Source organism: Haliotis rubra, unplaced genomic scaffold (assembly GCF_003918875.1).
Source record: "Haliotis rubra isolate DU_JTF1 unplaced genomic scaffold, ASM391887v1 Scf115, whole genome shotgun sequence".
Lineage (NCBI taxonomy): Eukaryota > Metazoa > Mollusca > Gastropoda > Lepetellida > Haliotidae > Haliotis > Haliotis rubra.
Window position 1 is genome coordinate 1,392,468 of NW_025765059.1, and position 26,229 is coordinate 1,418,696.

General features: G+C 36.0%; 1 protein-coding gene across 1 annotated transcript in view; it reads right to left on the minus strand.

The window, feature by feature from the left end:
• Window positions 1-26,229, minus strand: part of LOC124254516 (AT-rich interactive domain-containing protein 3C-like) — a 72,814-nt gene that overhangs the window by 29,352 nt on the left and 17,233 nt on the right. Inside the window, exon 3 of the mRNA XM_046688337.1 lies at window positions 24,641-24,713. Coding sequence (XP_046544293.1) covers window positions 24,641-24,713 — 73 coding nt within the window. The remainder of the gene's footprint in view (window positions 1-24,640; window positions 24,714-26,229) is intronic.

Genomic DNA, 26,229 nt, shown 5'->3' on the forward strand with positions numbered 1-26,229 from the left:
AGGTCTGTAACATCCAGTCTGTGAGGGCAAGATTAAAGAAGAGTCAAGCTTTCCTTCTCTGAGGACAAATCTTAGTCATATGATCATAAGGCCTTATGATTTAGACTTTTCAGATTTTGAGATTTGTTCTAATAAAAATATGCCCTCATTTGATTTCCATTGAGAAGAATCATATTTTTCATGATCAACTGTATATAAACTTCAGTTCCTGGCTGGTATGTTTTTGATTGCAACAATTATAGTCTTTCAACTTGGACTTGTGAACCATATTTCCAACTCTACAGAATCTATGAATGTCTGCGAGACAATTCCCAAAGGACAAGGAACCAGGAACCTTTTATGTACCTCCAACTATGGAGCTGTAGATCTCAAGGACTACAAGCCATATTTCCTCAATGACTGTATTACCCTTTTTGCCGTTTTCCATACCATTCAGCTGTATCTCCTTGAGACAAGGGCTATACCTCATCAGTTTTGATGTGGAAATCTGATCCCCAGATGCTGCCACAATCATCCCGCTATTACACAATAAGCTGTGAGTGGGATGAGTTCCACCTGGCCTTATCATCTAGGAATCCAGTGTCAATCATCCTGAAGGAATCTCTCTGTCCCCAGCACACAGTCGCCATTGGAATATCTAACCCTGTTTTTATTCCAAACAAATTGCCTGATAAGATCTGGACATGCCCAGTCTGTAGACAGTAGATGTCACACTTGCTTCCTATCCCACACTCAATTAAAACAGATAATTCCTTCAACCATTCCTCTTCCACTCACTCCCCACCATAAAATTTGTCAGATAAAAGTAAGGGGCCTTGTCCAAGAATTGTCCTATCTGATGAGAAGCTGCTGAAACTGCAGAAGAACGTTCCCCTGTCATTAAAATCAAAGTTTATTTCCACTTCCTTGATAGAATGCCCCACCAAACTCACATTTGATGTTTGTCAGACTTTTTGAAGCATGAATAAATATGGGATTATAAGTTTGAACATATGCCTGGAACACTTTAGCTTCTATCTCAAATCTGGCTCTGAATAGGCAGATATAAAATAATCTCCAAAGTAACATTGGCGATAACCTACAATTTACTTAATAGCCCACACAGATTTTCTGATATTAGTTTAATCAAAGCAATACATGCTCATAATCAAATACATACTTACTCTTACATCATGAGATCATTTTGTCACAGATACAAGAACAGTGATGTAAAGAAGCTGGTGCTGAAGTGGTTTTGGGACTGGGGAGGGCCTGTTTACAGTGTGAGAGTCGGTTACATCTGCATTCAGTATATATACTGGACACAGGAAGTGATCTTGGGACTAAACTATGTCTCTAAGAATTCAGTACATGCTCTTGGGACTAGGGAAGGTCTGTGTAAAGGATATGGTCTTGGGACTGGGGAAGGTCTGTGTAAAGGATATGGTCTTTGGACTAGGGAAGATCTGTGTAAAGGATATGGACTTAGGACTAGGGAAGGTCTGTGTAAAGGATATGGACTTGGAACTAGGGAAGGTCTGTGTTCAAGATGAGTGGCCATGTGAGTGGGAAAGGTCTGAGTTTAAGATGTGTGGTTTGGGGCTAGGGAAGGTCTGTGTTCCAGGTGTGTGGTCTTGTGAGTGGGAAAGGTCTGAGTTTAAGATGTGTGATCTTGGGGCTAGGGAAGGTCTGTGTTCAAGATGAGTGGTCTTGTGAGTGGGAAAGGTCTGAGTTTAAGATGTGTGGTTTGGGGCTAGGGAAGGTCTGTGTTCCAGGTGTGTGGTCTTGTGAGTGGGAAAGGTCTGAGTTTAAGATGTGTGGTTTTGGGGCTAGGGAAGGTCTGTGTTCAAGGTGAGTGGTCTTGTGAGTGGGAAAAGGTCTGAGTGGTTTTGGGGAGATGGGAAAGGTCTTGGGGCTAGAGAGTTTAAGGTGTGTGTGATCTGAGTTTAAGATGTGTGATCTTGGGGTTAGGGAAGGTCTGTGTTCAAGATGAGTGGTCTTGTGAGTGGGAAAGGTCTGAGTTTAAGATGTGTGATCTTGGGGCTAGGGAAGGTCTGTGTTCAAGATGAGTGGTCTTGTGAGTGGGAAAGGTCTGAGTTTAAGATGTGTGATCTTGGGGCTAGGGAAGGTCTGTGTTCAAGGTGAGTGGTCTTGTGAGTGGGAAAGGTCTGAGTATGATGTGTGGTTTGGGGACTAGATAACCGTGTACAGAATGTGATCTTGGGACTAGGGAAGGTCTGTGTTCAAGGAGTGTTGTCTTGTGAGTGGGAAAGGTCTGAGTATGATGTGTGGTTTTGGGACTAGATAACTGTGTACAGAATGTGATCTTGGGACTAGGAAAGGTCTGTGTTCAAGACAAGACAAGGTAAGCTAATTCCACATTCAGTACATGGCCTTCGGGCAAGGAAAGTAAGAGTTCAGGATGTGATCTTGGCACAATGGATGTAGTTAGTTGGCAGAGAGTCAAGATTTAAGTAAATAATTATAAATGAAATGATACATGTATTTTACATGACTTTACACAGGAATGACAAGTGCTGTACATTTGGTGCAAGATATTTTTGATTCATATGTCTAAATAGGTAAATAACAAATTTATCTAATGTGATTAAATACAGCTGTTACATGTACTTAAAACATTATGCAGTGCAGCAAAACCTGTTTTCCATGTAATCTAACAGTGAAATGACACACATAATTTAAATGACTTGACAGTGAAATTATACATGGAATTTACATGAAACAGACACATGTATTTCATAGGATTTACCAGTTAAATGACACATATGGTTAAACAGCTAAATAAAACACTAGTTTATTAGCTTTCAATATGGCCAGAAAGAATGTAACATCAATAAAAAAGCACTATCGATTTAATCTTCTTTTCTTAAAAGGCATCTAGACAGCTGTTTTCTATTTTAATTTCATGCCTCTGCATCAAAATGTGAAGCTAATCCACGTTTTTGTTATAAAAGAAGCCAACACTGATGTAGGGATGTATGGGGGAATGATAATCTAACAACCAATTCTCTCCATGCTTGTAGTCCTAATTTATAACATAACCAATTGCACTCCTAAAAACCAAGGTATAAAACACTGAAATGCATGTAATGCATTTTATGACTAGGGTCTATAAAAAAGCCTTATGGATTTACTAGGTCCCAAAACATTTATGAGAACGATTTTGCACACAAGACAAAGTTTAAATGTTTTAACGGAAAGCGATCCTCATATGTACATATGTTCATTTATCTGAGGAAACCCTCGTAAAGATGGGTCGGAAACCCTACGCCTGCCACACGCAACCAAAACACCCCCCCTCCACTCTCCCTTCACACGTGACATTCTGATTATGAAAAGTAATAAAGCAGAATTTCTCTCAATACGTTCTCATCATTACCCTGCATTTTCCACAAACTTCTCCACGCAGAGAAATGAGTAGATAAGGCCCCATGAATTCATCTCTATGCTGTAATGTGTGACTACTATCGGAACTTCATACTTAATTTAAAGTTATAATTTGTGAGCCATTTCATGCATTCCCGAGAGCTCCAGGAAAAGTCATTATTACAGTGCTGGTAATCTGTTAATTCACTGCATACTGCATCTGTGCATCTTGCCAGCAAATCTAATGATTACCCAACACAGTGGGCTGGCAAGCTACTGGGAATGGGGCCCATGTTATAACTTTCATTATGTTCGCTTATTTCATCAATGTCTTACTTTATGCTTTTAAACAAAAAAAGTCTCTTTCATATGAATCATCATAAAACTCCTACTTTCTGCATTTCATTATCCAAAATGCAAAAATTTGCATTTACATGTTATTAACTGAAGAGTTTTTATCCAAACCTACCACGTTTGTTTTTGATGTATGTTTATAACCAATGTAGTGGTATCTATTAACAAGCTATCTGTCCAGCCCAAGTACAAGCCAGTCTCCTACTGCTCCTACAAACCAGAGCCTGATTAGTCAGGCCGAAGACATGAAAATTAGATCTGACAGTAGACTGCCTTCCACTGCTTAACAGATACATTTCAACACAGTAGGGTCGTATAGATGGACCAGATAGAGGAGCTACCAATGTAATACACTGACCCGACCACATATCAATATTACCATTGGCTGCCTACTGTTGTTCACATGACCATGTTGTAGATATCACACTGAGGTTACTCAATAAGCCCATAGGATAGAGGTGGCAAGCAACGCCTCACTGAAATCTCGATAAGGTCTGATTCGCTACCTGATAACTGGCTGTCATACACTAATACACTCACACATTCTCCAGATAAGTCATCAGCATGGTACTTTATATGTGTGTGTGTTTTCAAAACATTATAATTTCTTCTCGGTGCAATTTTATTGATATATTATCATTCTTTTCTGTGATAAAAAGTCGGGCTAACTTTTCTCTTGGGAAAACAGTCCTCCAAATATTGTTGTAAACGCTTTGATGCAAATCTGTCTTTGAAATCAATATTCAAGAATGTTGTTTCATTAGCATGTGATATGGGCAAATGGGAAAGAAGAATTTCCTCAGAAATATAATAGAACACAGACGGTTATTGCAAGCATAAAACATGCAAACTAAAAACACTTTTGAAATCTTGATATTTCCAATTTACACTAGAATTGCTTTTACTTTTGTTTTATGATTGAAACAAGTCTGCTAAATATTTAAAATCATGTTTCAAAAGCATTTGCAAAGATATATTCTGCAATATGCATGTCAAGCAGAATATTCTTAAATTGATGTAAATGAAATGACTACAATGTGACTTTTCTGTCATAAATAAGACAGAAATATGCATTTTTCACAGTGCAAAATTTGAATCCTCAAATTGATCCAAACACCGCATCATCACACTTATAACATCAGTTAAAATTCTTAACAACATAAATCCATAGCCCATAATATCAATCCAAAGCTTTATCCCTAACAACTATCATTATTTCAAGTTCACATTTCAGTTTCTTTTTTCATACATAGGTTTTCCAAATGATATTGAGTGAACAAGACCAGTTTCACAGTTTTGAAGGTGTATGAAAGTTTCTGACAGGTATAAAGCCGGCGTCATGTTACCCATGCTGGGGTGAGTGGGAGTCCCCGGGTTGAGACAGGGCGTGTCCGCATTGTCCACAGTCTGGGACCAAGGTGTAGGACACATATACCATGTCACTAATCGCTCAGTGCCATTGTTACATCTCAATACAGATCATCCAGCTCCCAATGCTCACACAAGGGAGACTGTAACTTGACATGTAACTTGACAAAACCAGTTTCAGGGGCAGGTTGTTGGAAAATTTCAAACATTTTCTACAAAAAATTGGTTGTCCTGCATTCCAGAAATAAAGATGTTCCTCCTACATGAAGCATCAACATTTTATACATGAATTCATATCACTCTGTACAGGAAACTTCAATATTTAATTTCCTTCATTCTTTAATTTCTGTGTATAGTATAATATGGTTTCCTAATATGTTTCAAACATCCTTCAAGAACTTAATACTTGACAAATTTCAGTGAATCAATAGATGTTCTGCTCCTTAATCACATTTTTCATCTGTTCTGAAAATGTTCCATACATCTAACACATTGGATGAATTAAGCCATAAAGTTTGTTTTTCAAAAATAGATATGCCTTAACAACTCTGTCAGTGAATCAACAAATATTAATGTATTTTTTTACCATAACCTTTCAGTACTTAATATCCTAGATCTGTTACCTACACAACTATATGCTTTAAACACTGGATGCATTAAAGCCATGAAGTATTGTTTTCAAATGTAAATATAATCAACATCTTTGTATTCAGCAAATGCCACTTAAGGAAATTATCTCTGTATTCAGTGTGCTGAAGTCTGTGATGGATGACATGGAAACCATCTGCTTCCAATGGATAGGAATACTTCGGACAATATTTTCACTTGTCCAATGTTTAATCCTTCAATGGCTGATGGAACTCGGGAGATCCTGTGTGTTGAGACCACATGATCAGCGTAATCAAGCATCAGAACAGACCAGCCACCATCGCAGATGAAAGAGAGGAAATCAGTGTTCACTGCAACTAGATATCCCAGCCTAAGTGAACAATTGCCAACAAAACCATAAAGGCCAAACTGGCACCATCTACATGAAATCTAATATGAAAAATTAACACTGCGCCCCACACCACATAGGCTTGTTTGTCCCCCATGACAGAGCCAGATAGTTGATCCGTCGGCTGACCAGAATCTAGACTCCATCCCATCATTGTCCGGGGGAACATTACAGAGGAGTAGTCATCTCAGGTCCAGTAATACACAAGGATATTGGTTGATTAGAATGTTCATCATCCTCCACCAATCTCTCTCCCCCTGGACACTCACAACACAGTCCCTCTGTCTTTCTACTGTCACAAGATATAAACATTGTGACTGTCTTCATAGAAACATACTGATGAGGCATATGGTGTTCAATACACCAAACCAGTTGCAAAGTGTTGAATACATTTACCTATATAGTGTTGAAAGCAAATATCCATATAATATGGAATACTACTTTGTATATGGTGTTGAATACAGCTATCTATGTTTGAATACAGCTATCTATATAGTATTGAATACAGCTATCCATATACCGGTAGTATTGAATACAGCTATCTGTTTTTTGAATACAGCTGTCCATATATTATAGAGTTGAGTTGAGTTTTATGTCGCATCAGCATTTTTCAGCGTAATAGCGACGAGACCAAGTCTGCATACATATAACCATACAGTATTGAATACAGCTAGCTATACTACTCCTTATACATTACAAAAGCTGTCTGGAAAGATAGATGAAAGCGTTGTCCATTAAAATACAGGAGTCAGCAACTTCTGTTGTTGATGAGCCAGCCCCCCCAAAACCAACTCCAGACACATTCCAGGTTTAGACTTCTGTACTGATTCCAAAAGTATTTATCCACAGTCAAACTGTCATTGTTAACATCAAATGTTTGGTCACACAATTAGAAAGGAAGTTAAAGGGGAGCCGAATTAAACCCCATCACAGGAGGGGGATTGCTATTCTCTATGGCAAAGACAATGTCAATACCAGGTGATCCCCACATTACAAAGGCACGCTTGATAATTCATGATATCCCATTAGAATCAAACATGAACAAATTTGACTGAGGTTTTGCCCCATTAACCACTAAATATTTGAAGGAAGTTGCATGTCAAACAGTGGTCAAGGCCTGTAAATGACCAGTTGAAGGAGAACCAGGATCTGGCTAGATTTATGCTACTCCAATTAACAAATCACAAAGGCCAATTTTTTCAACTGATTAAATCTGTTCAAACAAAATTTCTTCACCTTTGCATGAGTTGTAACCATAAAAACAGAAATTATGAAACTTGCTCATTCTGTCTGATATTGTTGCAGGTAAGTTAATGTTTTAGATTGTAGTTTATTGTCCAGTATTTGACTGTGAACTCGATCCCTGTCAGTCAGATGGTTCTGGATTATTAACCCTTAATAATCTTTCCACAAGTCGTATTGTGAGCGGCATTTCACTCTCTGGTGGGGAATTTCACATTTAAGGATTACTTTTCAGCCAGGGCAGATAATTTTCATCCAGTACACAGAGACACGCAATGACAGTATCACTTTAAGGGCAGGCTATTCTCTCGCCTTTTTCCAATTGTTTCCTGTTTTCATTTTAACAAGCAAAGCAAACACAAGTATAATATTACCCATAATTGCAAACTGTTTTCATCTTTGTGGATAGTTCTACATCTAATGTGTAGATCTGTTTGACTGCTGTAAACCTCAGAAATAAGACAGGTGTCAGTTTCTAAACTGAAGGATTTAGATTAACTCCACTTCAAGAAGGCATTACAGAATACTCATAAACCAGTTTATTCTGTCCCTACTTTCAATCTACATTGTACATTGAACATAAAGCATGCTGTTTGTAAAGCTATTTTGTTCATTATAGGGAAAGGTTTTAATTACACAAAGTCACAAGCAGATGAAATTGTGTCAAACAGCGTGCCATGCTTGTTATAACTTGAACAATGATTTACTGAATTAACATCAACATCTTAAGTTATATGTGAGCAGCGCATGCAAATCCCAGCTTACTATTGACCATTTTGTCCACACATATAACAAATGGTTACTTTATTGGGAAATTGTGTGGAAATATGATCATATCACTACAGTATTAGACGTGTAATGTGACCTTTAGTGTTGCTGCTTGAGACAATACAGATATCTACCAATGGAAACTGTGGCAGGTTCGATTGTTCTCAACAATGGGACTTGATGTGATTTTGCTTAATGATCAGTATAGTAATAATCCCACCTATTACCATCCGACATTGTACATTATGACGGCCTTGGGCATATTTCTAGCTTACTAAAGGAGAGATATTACATGGTCTGGTGTACTTACAACCCAAACTTGTGAACATTCATACAGTAAATGATATTTTTATGGTATAATTTACCGCAGATGAGGGTTGTTTATTTCTGTTAAATTTGAAAACAATATGAAAATGACATATGTCAAGAAAAGAACATGCTGGACACAGATACCATTGTCTGTATAAGTACATTGTACATAGACGTGTAGGTACACAAGACATATATACAACTCAGTGATATACGTCACAGAACATATCACTTTGTAGAGATGATTATCTATATTTCGTTTTTTACCTATCTTTTAAAAAAACAAGAGAATTGTTAAGAATTAAATTTTACAAATTATATTCATATTATATTTGTATGTCACAACATAGAGGATTATAACAAAGAGTTTACTATCCTGTGTACAATGTGTACCAGGTAATGATTGTTTGATTGTTCTGTGGTGACTTCTGCTGTATGTAATGAGTGAAATGTATGACTCCCCTAAATGACACTCCTGTCGTGTATAATGAGTGAAGTATGTGACTCTCATTGTGTGTAATTATTGACTCTCTATAAATTCAAAGATAAGACCATTGACATGGAATCAACCTATGAAAGTTATGCCTATGTCATGTACGCTTCACGCAATATACAACCTAACCTGATTGACAGATAACTGACAATGTTATTTGTATGTATCAAGACCGGGTGACAGACAAATCATTAACTTCCTGATGCATTGAAGAGCTATGGAGCGAGGCACACTGTGAAGGTTTTGTCAGCACACAAGTTGAATGGCTTGACAGACAGTCCTGAATTCTCTACGCTCACTGCTAACTCACTTGATATTTGTTTTGATTCAAATACGCGTTACAGCTAACTGATAAAACACATCTTCAAGGTAGCCTAGGATCAGGAAATATTGACTGACTTGTGGTGTATTTGGAGAAGCCAGTCTGTCTCAATCGCCAGCAGCAGGGACAGGCACACTAGCACTGACAATGATTGGCGTATACGTTCACTGTCACCGACTGTGGAATCATTCGTGATATATTAATGTTATTGACATAGAAATCTTTAACAAATGAGATTTTATCATGATCAAATGACTTGCGTTCTATTACTTGAGTACATACTGGTTAATCTTAGATCAGAATCTTGAAACTTCATTTCAATTAAAAGTCATGATTACAGGGTGTAAACAAATTGACAACGTAAACAGATTTCGTTTTCTGGCATTGTGTCAAAACAATGACACCAAGCCTCGACTTCAGTATGAGAGATAGATTAAGAAAATCTTCTCCAAATCAATCTTTTTATCTTTTAAAGACAAACAAACAACAAAACAAATGAGAAAGAACATTCATTGAAAAGTTAAATACAATCAACACAGCATCCACTTTGATATTTGGAAGTCTGATAGGGAAGTCAAACTTTGTTCCTCAGTAAAAACTGACAGTTTAAAAAATACAAAGAAATAGTTTAAATATATTTGCTTAAAAATGTATAATTATACAAAATATATGAGTGACACTTAACTCATTTTGTTTGGAATGTAAGTTTGGGTTTGAGAGATACTAAGATAGGCTGTAAATCCAAAAACACAAACCCAGAACCTGTGTTTTTATTTCTCAACCCTTCACAGAGATCTGATGTACCCACAGAACAACCATGTACACTATAGATTCCCTTATCCAAATTGACAAGTAATCACATCAGCAGATAAACCACGGTGACCTCAACAATGACTGACAACTTATGACAGACAGACATAAATTCAAATTAAGCTTTCATGATTCCATAAAGTTAACCATGATTTATACCCAGCTGTCAGCAGTTCTGGAAGTCTTGGAGGTACAACATGGGGGTGCTAACTCAGCTGACAGTGTGCCATATTTCAGTACACATTAAGTCTTGCATCACATATCAAACAGTTCTGTTATACAATATTGTTAAAAATATTTGTTTGGTGAATGCAATTTCAGAGAAACGTTTTAATCTGCTATTCAAGCTTAGTTTCCTTTAATTATATTTATGAATTGAGTTTTCATGGACAGATGCAAACTTATGTACTTATCACTTCTTGAAAGGTGTATTTTTACAGAAATCTATATTTCATGACCTGCACCACCAGCAAATATCAGTTCATCAGTTACAGAAAACTGATGTGCACTGCCACTGTGAAGGTCCCTTGCACTTCCCTGTCTACAAACTTAATTCACTACAACAAACTAGTGTTGTTTTTTGTCCTGTACATAAAGCACCTTTGAATGTGTATTCTGTAATTATATTATCAAAAACCTAATTTCATTAAGCTAATGAAAAGCTAAATTAGTAAAGTTAATGCTATAGTGGAAAGAATTGCTTTGAATAATTTAGATGAAGAAAAAATACAATTACAATAGTGAGCACCTAAGCATTGAGTGCTTATATAATGTATATATAGTGATAAATAAATCTATAGACACATCGCTGAATGGCTGACAATAATCTGCCCCAAATGAGATATCTCCAGTTTCCTTTTCTACATCAATCAGGATGAGATATTTATCTCAATAAAACACAAAGGTATGGCTTGGCGGTGATGATGCCACGATTCTGCATTACAAGGATGAAGGGATGAATGATCTCCGCAGCTACTCTACCGCTCCCTGTCTCAGTCCCTCCAAGTGCCTTAAATTTACTTTTCTAATGAAATTACTCCTCTCATGGAACAGATGCTAAGCTTACATCAACTTTTGACAAGTCGGTATGTTATAATAAGTACGAACACTATTGGCATTTATGGTGGGATTCTGAAGCCATTGCAAGTTGGAGACGTGAACATTTGGTTATGATTTCAATGCTCTTGCCTGCTGTCTGGTGAATACATTATCAAGCCATGGAGATGGTGAATACTTGTTGATAATGGGCTGATACTTAACTGTGTCCGTGATTATACACTCATGTGTCCATCAAGCCAGGAAGTTGCAAATTATATTGATTTTGTTTCATACTGCTTATTTAATTCACATAAATGTTCTTCAGTGCTTACCATGCATGTGTGGACACACTTTAAATTATATTGCTTGAATACCTTCACTGGATCCACATCTGATGTGAATTAAGTTCCTGGAGAGGTATCTTTATGATTAAGTTTTCTTTTGATTCTTAAATAGTGTATATTTTAATTTTTAAAAACCATTTTTTTCTTCACATTTATCATTTCTTGAAGACAGCGTTAATAGTTTTACTTCACAAAATATGCTGTGTCTATACAAAAACATCTTGAACGATAAGTTTGGCTGCAACAGAATAGGTGTGATTTCATAAAATTCAAGTTTGACTATTTAAAAATTCAGAGAAAAGTGAAACATTCACACTGAACCTACTCAAAATTTGTAATAAATTCCTTTTTTGTATAATTTATTCAAGAAAAGGGTAAAAAAATAAAATGCAGATGAGTCAGTTTTAACTGGTAATCCTTCAAGATTGTCGAAGTAGAAAGCGATCAGGAGAGCTTTCTAAAGTTTTTGTGACATATTTGTTACAAACTCAATCTTACTAATCAATGAGTGGGTGCCAAAGCTCTTTTGTATTCAGATATTAAGACGTTATTCCAAATCCATGAATAGTGAATTAAGTCTTTTATCATTGCAATCCTCCAACAAACAGCAAAATTGATGATCACAAATCCTTCGTCTCATCTAATTCTCTACTTGGCCAAGTCCCAGTGTTCATTACAGATTCATTGCTTGTGATGCCGTATATTACGCAATTATTAATACCAGAGTTACACACCCTTGGGGCCAACAGGATGCGCACACAAAACCGAGTCAACTCTCTGCTGAATAATGCCTTGACGACAGCTATAAAAAGGCCAATTGTCTTGATGAGATTATTGCCCGAATGATATCGTGTTAATTCAATAATTGTGGCCTCGATGACAATCTCGATAAATGTTATGGCAGGAATACAGGCAATCAGCCATGATGCATCAATAATGCAGCCAATAGTAGCGGGGATGTTGGGAGGATGTTATGAGGTGGGTAGTTGGGCTCGTGGATATCAGAGATCGCCTGCATATATTGTCATCTAATAGCCCCTGTGAGAGACCGCATGTCAATTACGTGTGGTCTTGTATAAACATAGTTTTAGATAATACTATTCTGATTTGTCCACTAGGAATTGGGAGGGGATGATGCATCCAGCGTTTCCTCCCGGATTAAATGGAATGATTCAGATGATGTCCTTTTCACTTTGCTAATGTGATGATGTAGTTGATAATGAAGTACAAATTACTCACTGAATAAATGCATAAATGATCAATATGAGTGATGATTAGCTGTACAAATGTTGAATTGACCCTATCATTTTACCAAATTCAAAGAGACCGCACAACAGAAAATGAGTTATGCGACTGCATCTGATCATATTAATGTGAAATGTCTCTTCAAAGAATAATTCTGTATGAATGGTAATGTACCTAACTTGTATAATGATAGGTATAAATCATTTAGGGAAGACACTATCATTCTCAAATTTATGTGTATATACTGATGGGGTAAAAAAGGGAACACTTGTTACAGAAAAGTGTTTACTGTTACATTCAATGAAATTTTCATCTGAACAAAACAAGTGTCTGAGTAAAATGTTTGTACCAACTGTTTCAGGGTAGGTACATGCAGTGTATGTGTTTGTACCTCGTGTGTACAGGTTTTGTATCTTGTGTGTACACGTTTGTACCATGTGTTTCTTTGAACCAGGTCTGTATGGGTTTGTACCTTGTGTTTCTTTGTACCAGGTCTGTATGGGTTTGTACCTTGTGTTTCTTTGTACCAGATCTGTATGGGTCTGTACCATGTGTTTCTTTGTACCAGGTCTGTATGGGTTTGTACCTTGTGTTTCTTTGTACCAGGTCTGTTTGGGTTTGTACCATGTGTTTCCTTGTACCAGGTCTGTATGGGTTTGTACCTTGTGTTTCTTTGTACCAGGTCTGTATGGGTTTGTACCATGTGTTTCCTTGTACCAGGTCTGTTTGGGTTTGTACCATGTGTTTCTTTGTACCAGGTCTGTATGGGTTTGTACAATGTGTTTCTTTGTACCAGGTCTGTATGGGTTTGTACCTTGTGTTTCTTTGTACCAGGTCTGTATGGGTTTGTACCTTGTGTTTCTTTGTACCAGGTCTGTATGGGTTTGTACCTTGTGTTTCTTTGTACCAGATCTGTATGGGTTTGTACCATGTGTTTCTTTGTACCAGGTCTGTATGGGTTTGTACCATGTGTTTCTTTGTACCAGGTCTGTATGGGTTTGTACCTTGTGTTTCTTTGTACCAGGTCTGTATGGGTTTGTACCTTGTGTTTCTTTGTACCAGGTCTGTATGGGTTTGTACCATGTGTTTCTTTGTACCAGGTCTGTATGGGTGTATGGGTTTGTACCAGGTCTGTATGGTGTGTATCTGTGTTTTCTTTGTACCAGGTGTGTATCTGTTTGTACCTGGTTTCTTTGCATGTCTGTTTGGGTTTGTACCTGGTGTGTATCTGTTTGTTTGTACCTAGGTGTGTATGGGTTTGTACCTGTTGTGTATCTGTTTGTACCTGGTGTGTATGGGTTTGTACCTGTTGTGTATCTGTTTGTACGTAGTGTGTATGGGTTTGTACCTGTTGTGTATCTGTTTGTACCTGGTGTGTATGGGTTTGTACCTGTTGTGTATCTGTTTGCACCTAGTGTGTATGGGTTTATACCTGGTTTGTACCTGTGAAATACACAATGCCATTTTAGAAAGTGGTTTACACTTTCTTCCTAAAGTACAGATTCTAGTACTTTTTGGGTTGAGTCCCATCCAGGATTCGAACCCACACCCTCAGAGTCAGGCACCAAATCACCAGCACACAAAGTGCTAGACCGCTCAGCCACCGCGGCTTCCACAAAAATGGAAGTCGGACAACTGGTAGTCTAGACTGTGGACTTTGTGTACCCCTCTGTGGTTTGTACCTGGTTTGTATGGGTCTATATCAATACAAATTGATACATTATCATCAGCAGCATCCCTGAAGTGTTTTACTCCCTGCACAAGTGACAGAACCCCCCTCCATTTCACCGTATTGTCCCTAACCCCTTCCTTCTGATTTCAAAGCAATATTGAAACTCTTCATTTTCTGAGCAACAACTAACAACTGTAACAAATGTCCCCAAGCAGCTGTCAGGGTTACATGTGTGAAGCCGATCATTTGCTCCAGTGGTCCAGCGGAATAATAAAGATGGGCCAGTCACAATGCCACTTACTGTGGATGCTATCTGGAACCCCTACTGGGCAATTTGTTGCTTGACCAGTGGTCAACACTAATGGCCACTCCAGTCCACCATAACTCCATGGGGTGATCATCGGCCCATACAACTTTATTTATGTAGTCTGATTATTTCAGTTCTTGTTTCAAGATGGAGGCGACAAACGCAGTCCTCCTGGCTTACATGTTTGTTCTTGTTCCTCTAATGACCTTTCTCACTGGCATTGCATAACTCTCACATCTTATCAACTTGGAGGAGAAATCTTCCCAAGATACTTCATGATAACAACCAACACCAATGAATATTCATTACATAATTAACATCACCAAACATTTTCCTTCATCATAATTATTTATATTAAAAAATTCTAAAAAGTACCGTAGAAATCAATTACCAGAAATCAAATGAACATGTGTTCACAAAGATTGATGACAAATGCTATGCAGAAAGCATTCAAAGGAATTCACTTTTGAAATTGACATGCTATGTATCATGAGCTGAGGATGTAATACCAGATTTCAGCTGTGTCCCTGTCCCTAACAGCAGCGTTTGAATGTGACCATACTGACTCTCCCCCACTGTGGTGGGACTTGCACAGTGATGAATATCGTGTCTATGTGGGTAAACAATTACATCACAAAAACACTACGACTTTCTTCCAATGATGTTCCATTTGACTCTTAATTGCTTTCCCAAACATCCTTTTTCATGAAACAGTTCACAAAGATTCGAGAGATGTTATTTTTAGACCTGAGATTTATTGTTTTTCACTGCTTCAACTAGTTTTAATCGGATGATCAAGACAGTACTAAAATTCAACTCAGAAGAAAATACTGCAGATGAAATTTACACTGGGCTCCTGGAATGTACTTTTTGTATGAGAATCTTTCAATTACAATTCCTGTCAGGAATTACTCATATCCAGCAAATGTTGATAAATAGTTCTAAATCATTACCCAGATGTCGTGTGGAAATAAAATGCATCATATGACTCAAATATGTGTTAATCATTCTGACTGTTTCAATTTCTGAAGACTTAAACTATGGACATGTCTAAAATTATTCATTACTGAAAAAGCAGGATTTCAGCGGCATCTGCCTCTTAAAATTGTGTAAATTATATGGAAAAGATGTTATCAACATATTCTCAATATAAGCATATCTGCCCTTCTCACCATAACCTTTCTTTCCGAACCACTTTTTTAGATTATTATCATCTTTCAGTCCCATCTTGCACTTTCACAGCAATACCCAACCTCTCTATTTCCCCTAAAAGAAGAACCGTTACATAACTCTACCTCTGATGCAGCAGCCTCGCCTTCAAACCAATATTCTAATCCTGAAACTAATTCACAATTGTAGAAATGTCAAGTTAAACCTTCTGTTCATACTCATAGCAATCCCAAACTTAATTAATGATACAATACTCTGATTCATACTGCACCAGACTCCCCTTCCATCCTTCCTCCATTTCATTCGCGTTCCTTCACATCTAAAATCGGCTTCTAAAAACCTCATTTCCATCAAACCCCACTGTCATCATACTCTGCTGCCATCAGATCACTCCAATCTAACCTTACTACCCCAAAACAACACTAAATCAAACCCTACCCCTGCTAAACCCCACTCCCATCAAACCTCAATGCCATAAAACCATACTCTCATCAAACATCACTCATTCAAAACAAACTCCTACCAAACCTCACTTCATAAAAACTTAACTCCCATCAAACATCACTTCATTGAAACCTCACTCCCATCAAACCTCACTCAATCAAAACAAACTCCCATTAAACCCAACTTCCATCAAACCTCACTTTCACAAAACCCCACTCCTACAAACCTCACTTCTACAAAACCCCACCAGGCAATATGGAGTTACAGAAAGTTTCCATGAGGGTGAAGGAGTGTTTGATGTGGGGGTTATTGTCAGTTATTGCTCTACCATCCAGAGACCTGTCTTTGTAATCGGCTCTGTTGCCAGCCAAAAATACTTCCCTATCCCTCTCGTCTCTCAGCAAATTGTCCAAATAAGCCAGATTAGAAAGGCAGACATACAGTTAGATCCACATAATTAATCTGCAACACAAGCCTGGGCTATGCTATATTGATGAGATCCCCCATCATCCATTACTTCATGACAGCTGCCTCCAATATATGCGGCCACTTTCCACCCAACCCCAAATCTTCCCCAACCCAGACTCAACTCAACGTCCTTCATGTACACCTTTCTCTACAATTATCTACCAGCACCGTTATTCAATATCATTCTACCATCATACCTGCTAAAGCTGAAACCTCTCTTTCTGTCAAGAGAATACAACAGAATTACCTCCCTTGAACTTTCCAAATTAATCTTGCTACAATTTTAAACATCAATTTTCCTTAAGAAGTTACATGTTTTGCCTTTTTATGATATGTAAATATAACTAGAATGTCAATTTCTTACTTTAAACATTAGGCTCCTTTACTAATAGCTAACCCTAATTGATAAACAGCATTGAGCAGTTTTCACAACATGTGAATTCTTCATCTCCAATATGCTACACATCATTCATCATCATAAAATGTCAAAAGTTTACCCCAAATTAACATTCTGACATGTTTCTTGTTTTTTACCCCAAGATGGTAAGAAATTCAAGACTCAAATATTAGTCTAACCAAACGATACAAAACAACATGACCATCATCCACGGCGCTGAACTCAAACATAACTGGAAATAGTTCAACCAATACAAAGTATATCCAGCGAATTCAACCTCTCTTTGTAATGGCAAAGAAATGTAAACAATGTGTCACCAGTATGCATGAAAATGTCACAATGATGTGAATAGTGAATTTGAGCACAATGAAAAGAAAGTCTCTGAATTTGTTCGCCTCTCTCCTGAGCGTAAATCAAAGGGAGTTTAATTACCCGTCATGAGTAGCTTCCCGCAGTTCTCGGACTAGTTGGGGAATTTATAACACTATCCCGTGTAATTCCACAAACACTTTTCTCTGGGGAATTTTTTCTCACCTATCTAATTTTGTCTTTTTCCTAAGTCATGCTGCCTGATGAGTGTCACGTCACTTTAAGCCGATACTATCACTTCAAATTAATGTACACCTCACAACACTTAAATGGCCATTTTTGTTGGTGAAATTTCAACTTTAACTTTTTAACTGATGAAAGAGTTAATCAATTTGGTCACTTGTCTAAAAACGATCAATTCACTTTGTTCTCGTGATAGAAATTCTTAATGTTAAGTGATGGGTAGACATAAGGCTTGTTTTATTTACATGATGTAATTATTTTAATTGAATTGTCATCGCCAGCTGGTGTTGGCACATACAGGTATTAGACGCTGCCTTAAGACGCTGACAAAACACAGGATCAATGTCACTTTACAAACATTAGACCCCTTTCTTATATCCCTGGTAAATTCTACAAAATGAAACCTACAAAAACATTTCACAGATTATTTCTGTAATGTCCCATTATTCAAATTAATATTTACTTTAACTTTTCAAGTTTTGTTATAAATGAGTTTAGTTAAGCTCCTTTCTTCCGTAGAGAAATTGTTTCACAATGTTGGCAGGACATATATATTCCCATGACCAACAATTCCATATGGACATGGGACATTTTGTATCCATAATAAAGGAATGGTTATCATTAATAGAGAATATATATATAACATTAATGCCAGAGGCTAACAGTGCCAAGGGCTAACAGCGCATGCAACAGATTCCTTTTGGCATACGAGGCCAAACAGCAGTGAAAACTGTATATAAGTAGATAACTATAAGTCAATGATAACACAAGGAGTTAGCAAAAATAAAATCCTCAATGAAGACATGCTGCAATAACAAACATGTATTGTACATGTACAAGATCACTATGTCCTCCATCGTTGTTTGTATCATGTAGTTACATTAACAGAAGATGGCTTTGGAGAACATGGGATACACGAATCATGCATTAACTGTTGTACTGACAACATCAACTGTATTACAGAGCTATCTGTTAACAGCTGATATATGGTATACATATTCATCCATGTTTCCCACACAATGTCATCTCAGTCTTGTCAGTAACCAACTTTGGTCACATTTGATAACATTTTCCATAAAACTTATCTTTACTTCAAATCATGCCAAACATGCTCTGTATGTCACATGATCTATAATTTATTACATATTTCTTTCCTCAAGCCAATTTCAAAGACAAGCATTCCAAGAAAGGCTTGGGAACTGATCTCAGATCATATTCAAGATAAATAATTCCACCGATGAGAGTTAACAATGAGCAGTTGTCCTGATGACAGCATTAATTCCAATCTTATCTGAAGGATTGACATAGAGAGATTGTTGGTTATAACTTATTTTTAATTCAGTGCCACACCTTGTATGTCACTGACTATTCTGGTGTATTGATGCATCAAGAGTTTTACATCATATCTTGGTAAACAAATTAACAGTTCATCTTGCATATTCCTGTAACTAATGACACATAAAAAGACCTCCAGCTAACAATATACATTATTAATTTTGCAAAACAAATACAATAAACTCAATTTGTTGTAATTTATTAATTAGGCAATTACATCTAGGAAATTGAATTAATGATTTTCCACCTGAGTTTGGAGGACAATATTTTAAGACAAAACAAACGAAAAGTAGTTGCATAATTCAGTTCGATGATGATAATATTCACTGCCTTGACATTTCTTTCCTCAGACTTCAGATCTAGATTCTTAATAACATATCTATTGTGTTTTAAGCATACTTGTTACAACTAAAATACGACTTTCTATGAAAACAGGCAATTATTCATTGTAATGAAATCACTATTATTTGGCTAATTGTTGGGACAGGAAATAAAGAGTAATAAAACATATGCACATGTAAATCTTGAGTGTAATTAATCAAACAATCAGATGGAATAACAATGAAATATAACCTGAATGAAATTACAAATTTCCCTAATAACAATAAGCTATTGTTGAAGCCTGATATACCAACAGAAAGAAATGTATATATCGGATATATACATGGCCGATCTGGTTCCATTAAAGCAGCAAAATCACTCTATGGTTGATAAATGGTTTTTATACAAATTTCCATTGTGTTTTTGACTAAAGTATCAGGTAATCAATTTGGTATTAATTATATCTTTTTATTTCACGGTCAGCAAGCCAATACATATTTCAATACTGATAGATTAGCAAGATATGAAACATGATGGATTTCATATTTTTGTGCTTGCAATTCAGAACAACTACATCTAACAACATAATCATTTGAAACAAAACATCAAACTGGTAGTCTGTCAATGTATAATCTCCATCATTTCACCTGTTATTTAGTACCATTATTCAAACCAACCAAAGCAGTATGCATTGATATTCCAAAAGGAATGTATGTTTTTCTTTGATTCTAAAAGAAAGACACGAGAAGACTTGTGACAGTGTATTAATGTACTAATGACAATGTATAAGGAATTATACATGGCATCCATTTCTTCAACTGATATCATTATTCTCCCAAATTACCTGTTGTGTAACAGTGAATTCTGAGTTTTGGCCACTAATTGGTCCTGTGTTATCTTGTCATTGCCGATTTACAGCCTTGTACAAAAATTACAAGTTGTAATGATAAATGTTCTGCAAAATACATCAATGAAAGATGATAAATATTCAGTCTTGTCCACAAGTGCTATTGTGATTAATATCACCAGACTCCATTGTCGTCTATTTCAGTCCATCATGTTTATTTCACTTGTGTATTGCAATCATCCCCAGCTGATTACACTCAAATAACCAACTAACAGGCTTGCAATAATTAGGCAGATTAGCAGCCCTCTTTATAGTGATGATTAGGTTATTTAATTACACAATATTCTTGTCATTAGATGATATTGTCTTCATTAAAGGATCATTAATTTTTTGAAATAGCAAAACAAGATTTATACTAGGAAGAGAAATACCTCTGTAGCATCTCCTCATTATTTACTGGACACTACCTTGGCTTCACTGCTAATTATAGTATTTTATTGAGAAAATAGCAAGCTCAATTCTAGAAATGCCTGAAACATTATTGAAGAATTTCAGTATGTTGCTCATTATGAGAAGCTTCTTATGGTCTTCAATCTCCCACAAAAACTCTTCCTATACAATAACAGTATATTTACAATGCATATATCCAGCCATTAACAAAATTATGCCTTTCTCAATATTCATGAAAAAACGGAATTTTGAAACAACCATGTACATTAAAATAATTAACTTTAAAAAATGTTCCAGAATTCAATGGAACTTACTTAGGTTAAGAGTGTTGTTTTCAAGCATAGATTCATGGATGATATGTTAGTCATTATGAGGTATTACATTAACATATTAAAATCTCTTATTTCTTCTTGTCTGTGTGAACACATTGTTGGCCAATGTTGACACGATATGACAAGATCTATGACCTCTCACATGTTCGTCAATATACAATTAGGAACACATGTTGGATATCTACACATGAAAGAGTTTCTTTACAGATAATTTTTTACCATAGGCAATGAAATGTACCAGTGGTCTTGATGTCATGAAATATATCGCCTGATATCACCAGCATGCAATGAAATGATATCCTAATTCATGGAGATAAGCTGTAATTGAACATAAAATTTGACTCAACGTGGGTATCTAGCTTCAATTATCTATGTGTAGGACAGAACCCTGTCTGGCATTGATGTCGCCCCAAACACTGAGGATTAGGACAATTGAACATCTAGCGTCTAGAGATGGCCCAGATAGGCCTTTAATTCCAAGTGAATCTATAAAGACTTTAATATGATATGTCTTCATGGCACTGTTCTTGGTGATTAATAGTACGTTAAGGCTTTGATTTCAGCCTTTCTTCAGCTCGGGAAACATCCATCGCTCTCGCGTGATCAAGTGAACGCAAATTATGTTGACATCGCTATAGCCACCAACAATAGAGGTTCACAAGCAAGCCTCTCATAGGACTTAATGGGGCTGAATTGTATCGTGATAAAGCGTAATCGGCACAGGTAAGAAATGTGGCGGGGCCTGGGGATCATCTGTCACCCGCCTTGTATCTATGTCGCTATCGGGGTGTGCATCTTATCTCTGCGACGATCAACTTGATCGCAAAGGATCAACTCTAACTTTTTGCAAGAGGGGTATGGAGAAAGGCCGTTTTCTTTGAATAAGAGGAGTATCAAATTAACACGATGTGTGCCTATTAAGAGAAGCTGTCTGGCAAGTTATGGTACTGAGACATGCCTATCTCTAATGACTGGCAATATTTATTTAATCCCATTCATTGAAGTCAGTGATCAGGAGCTCTCAAAAGAAATTCTTGCTGACCCTTATTGTGTTTGCGGGTGCCGTTTACAATTTGCACCCTAACACTTCACTCGGACTCAGGCAAGGCAGGGAAAGGTCGACTCAGTGTAAAATGAACTGTTTCTAACACTTAGTCATTGCAGGAAAACCTGACCCTGTCAACTTTCAAAATAACACATTTGAGGAGTATCATGTTTGTTAAGAAAATGTGTTTAAGAGACTCATGCATGTGTCAGCATTTTGCTAATATTATTATGTTTTGTTGAGATTAGGATTATATTAACAATTTAGATTTCTTTCTCATTTTATATGTAATTTGTCAAGAAAACACTAAACATCATTCTTCAACAGAAATGTAATTTGAGATACAGGTAATTCATCAGCCTATGAATAATTAAATGATTAATGTGTATGTATTTCTTGAATATAATAAAATCAATTTGTAAACGTTACCCCAATGTACATGATATTTTATTAATTTCCAGAATTGTTATTCACATTCCATTTGGAATAAGACATCTATGTTGCCCATACTTTTTTCAGTGATTTATTAACAACAACAATAACAATAATAATAATAATAATAATAATGCAGGAAATAATTTTTTCTAAATAATATCGCACATAAAAACAGCTGTAATAATATAAGCATACTTCACAAATTGTGTTTGGGATAAATATTAAGATGTAATATTTTCCACAAAATTATCACAAATTCACAAAATGAAAATATAAGATAAGTTCAACCAATATTGTGACAGGTAAGGATTTTCCACTGTTTTGATACTTTTATATGCATTTAATGTTGGTATTGTAAGAATATTGACTTAGTATTGTTCGTTCTTGCAACATGTATTAATTATCTTTATACATTGTGCAATCACTGCATTCCTTTACATTCAACCAAATCTAAAATTCATTAGGAAAACTGAAAAATATTTTATTCCGTTTTCCTTAAACCAAGACACAAAGAATAGTGAAAAAAGCATAATAACAGTCAAAACATGCTAAAATTGACGACCTGTACATATCATGAGGACATGTCACGTGTCCTTCGATTCAATTATCATTTCCATTGTCATGAACATTAAGTTGCCCTTTATAAACAGAAAAATGATAGCAAATAAATGTACAATGCTTTAGAAAAAAAAGACAGAATACTTAATAATTCATCCAAATCATGATTATGCTCCTGAAGGAAAACCCTTAAATGATCTGTGTGTATGAGATTGACTGATTGCCTCTGAAAACACTCATGTATGGAGTAGTTTTTTGCCTATTTTCATACATTGTGGAAACAATAGTAACATTTAGCATTTTATTGTCAAAGTACACCTTCTATTGATAGAAGCATTGTATATTCTACTGATCAGTTCAGCTCAATAAAATTCAGAACGGTATGCATATTTGGTATATATAATTTGGTTCCAATATGCAAAGACATATAGTTAGAATATAGTGAACATTTTATGCTCTCTCTGTTTCTCCAATACATAAGTTCAAAAGAATGACAGCATTTCATACTGGTTCAGTTTATGATAATTGTGATTATTTCTGTCTTAAGTATGAGTTGATAGACAGGATGTATTCCTACATTGCTGCAGGCTATTTAGATTGGTGAACAGTATGTTTCATAACTTATGATATTGATACAACACTTTTACATTAATTTCACTGTTCATGTCGTAAACACATTCAACCATATGTATATTTTCAATGCTGACAGTATCATGTCAGTATTACATCTGTATCAACTGTTGATTAAATGAAAGGCTGTGTGCTTGATGACAGTATTCCTGGCCAGGTTATTATCAAGACAAATATCACAACCGCAGGCCACTGAAGACAAAACAGGCGCTCCAGGTGACTTAATGATCTCAATACAGGTGATAACAGGTGTGATTCTACTTGTCCAGGTTACTACAGAGCGAAATAAGACACTTTAATGGCCATTTCAGTACAACACAAACAATACACATCTTGACAAGTGGAACAGAATTAGAGTCAATTTTCAGATTTAACTGAATGCAATATAGTAATGTCTTGGAGAAGTATGAACTAAATAGCCTTACATTAATTCCAGAATATAAAAGAAAGTTGAACATTAGATGAGATATTGTGCCCCTTAGTTCCTATTGAATTAAGACATGCTCTTTGATTTCTCAGAGGAAAGCGCCTTAGTCCCTAAATGACTGATTCATTAGTATTGCTTTGTACATTGCTTAGGTACATGTCAGAATACACTTACGTGTCGATTATGTGATAAAGATCTACTTAGATGAGTAATTCAGTTTGATTGCAATCTTTCAACACAGTACTATTGACAATCCCACATTCCAGAATGAAACGTGACATATTTCAAATCAAACCTAGCCTTCACCTGAATGTTTCTATGAAGAAATTAATTATACATTTCATTTTCATTTCAATGATGCATCTGATTAAACGGCTGGTGAACAGACTTTAAAACTATTCATATAGAAAGTATTTAATTTTGTTGATTGGCAAGCATTTCCAACACAGCAACTAATTACCTGAGCATGATTGGGTGCCTGAAATGGTGGTTATGATGAAGTGTCAGTTCCGGATTAATGGCATTAGAGAGGCTTGTGGTTGTACACAATCATAACATAAGAGAAAGGATTTAACTGTTAAAGGAATCACGTACCTCGCTTCTGCATAAAGGCAAACAAGTCATCAAGAAATTCTTTTCTCTTTGGGTCGTCACTGAGTTCATAAAGCTGAAAGAATAATCGTTTGTTTTAAAAGTTGCAAAGTGTTTAATCTGCATATGAACATATAAGTGTGGAATCAAACAGGTACAACTTCAAATGAAAGTTGTCTAGAAAGAGACAGTGCATATATTAAATCAGTGACAGTATATATAGCATATTCAATAGTGGTTCTTCAATCACTACATCTTTTCTTAAGCTATTATGTACATACAGAATGCTTTTTAATATTTTTTGTTTAAATTCCATTTAACTTTTTACAATGATCCTTTTGCACCTTCTCAACCCCATCAAGGCTAGTATCATGTTACAGACACTTAGCATCCTGTTTTGTTCGTGTTAAGTGTCTCAAGATTATTCCTACAAAACTTCAACATATACCTGTATGTCTGAATTCAAAATAATTAATGACATTTGTTGCCGTTTGTATTTCTGTGTTAAAGGACAATATCTTATTTTGGATCATTCCAAAGACAGCATACCAAACAGACTTATTTTCCCATCAAAATGGCTACTGGTATATCTATTAGGTCCTCTTATGTATACACAGATACTATGTTCCAAGATTAAAAAGGTTGGCATTTCTTCTAGGAATGAATATGAATGGGTCCGATATCTAATCCTGGCACTCCACTGTAAGACACAATAGATTATACCATTATGAAAAGCCAACATCAAATATATGTTAAAATGGTACAGTGAATAAAAAGGATAGCATTTCCAATTCACACATTATATTTCTTCAGTTGATCACATAGGCTGCAATAACTGCCTTAGAACATTTACTTGATAAATTGCATCTGTTAATCTCAAATTGAAACTTTATTCATATGATTTCTCAAATTTCGTAGGATATCAAATATTTATCATTTGAAGTTGATGTAGAAATGAATATAAAGGGAAATATAAATATAAATGCAATATCAGCTTGGCACTATGGATCAGATGCATGCTTCATGAAAGGGAGGCATAAAATATTCAATCAAAGTACATTGTATATAACAAAATCTCCTTAAATACACTACATTAATTATACATTGTACAAATATATTCCTGTGTTGAGAACTGAAATACGACAAAAGTTTACATTTCTGAGTGAGACTGTTCACTTATAAAATCTAAACGTTCGCATACCGTATTATCTGACTAGAACATAGATGATCCTGATAATGTTCAGTCCTAGAGTGTAGACTTGGAGTATATATGACCTGAGGCATTTCTACTTGTGTAATCGAACCCTTCAATTCCATGCTACTCGTTAGACGCATGGAGGATGTAAGAAATCACTTTGGGTCGAAATTCTTATTAGTTTCTGCAAGAGTTTGAACGGGGACATTGTCGTTCCCCTGACGCAAATCTTCATGTCATGGAAGAAATCTATACTTTCTTCTGGCCACTATTTGTCAGATATTGAAACTCTGGGAAAGGTATTTAATATCCTTTTCACAAATTCCATCTAAAGCATTGTGTTGATCAAGTATCACCTTTAATGAATATTCTTCTGGCAAGAGATATTGTTACACAG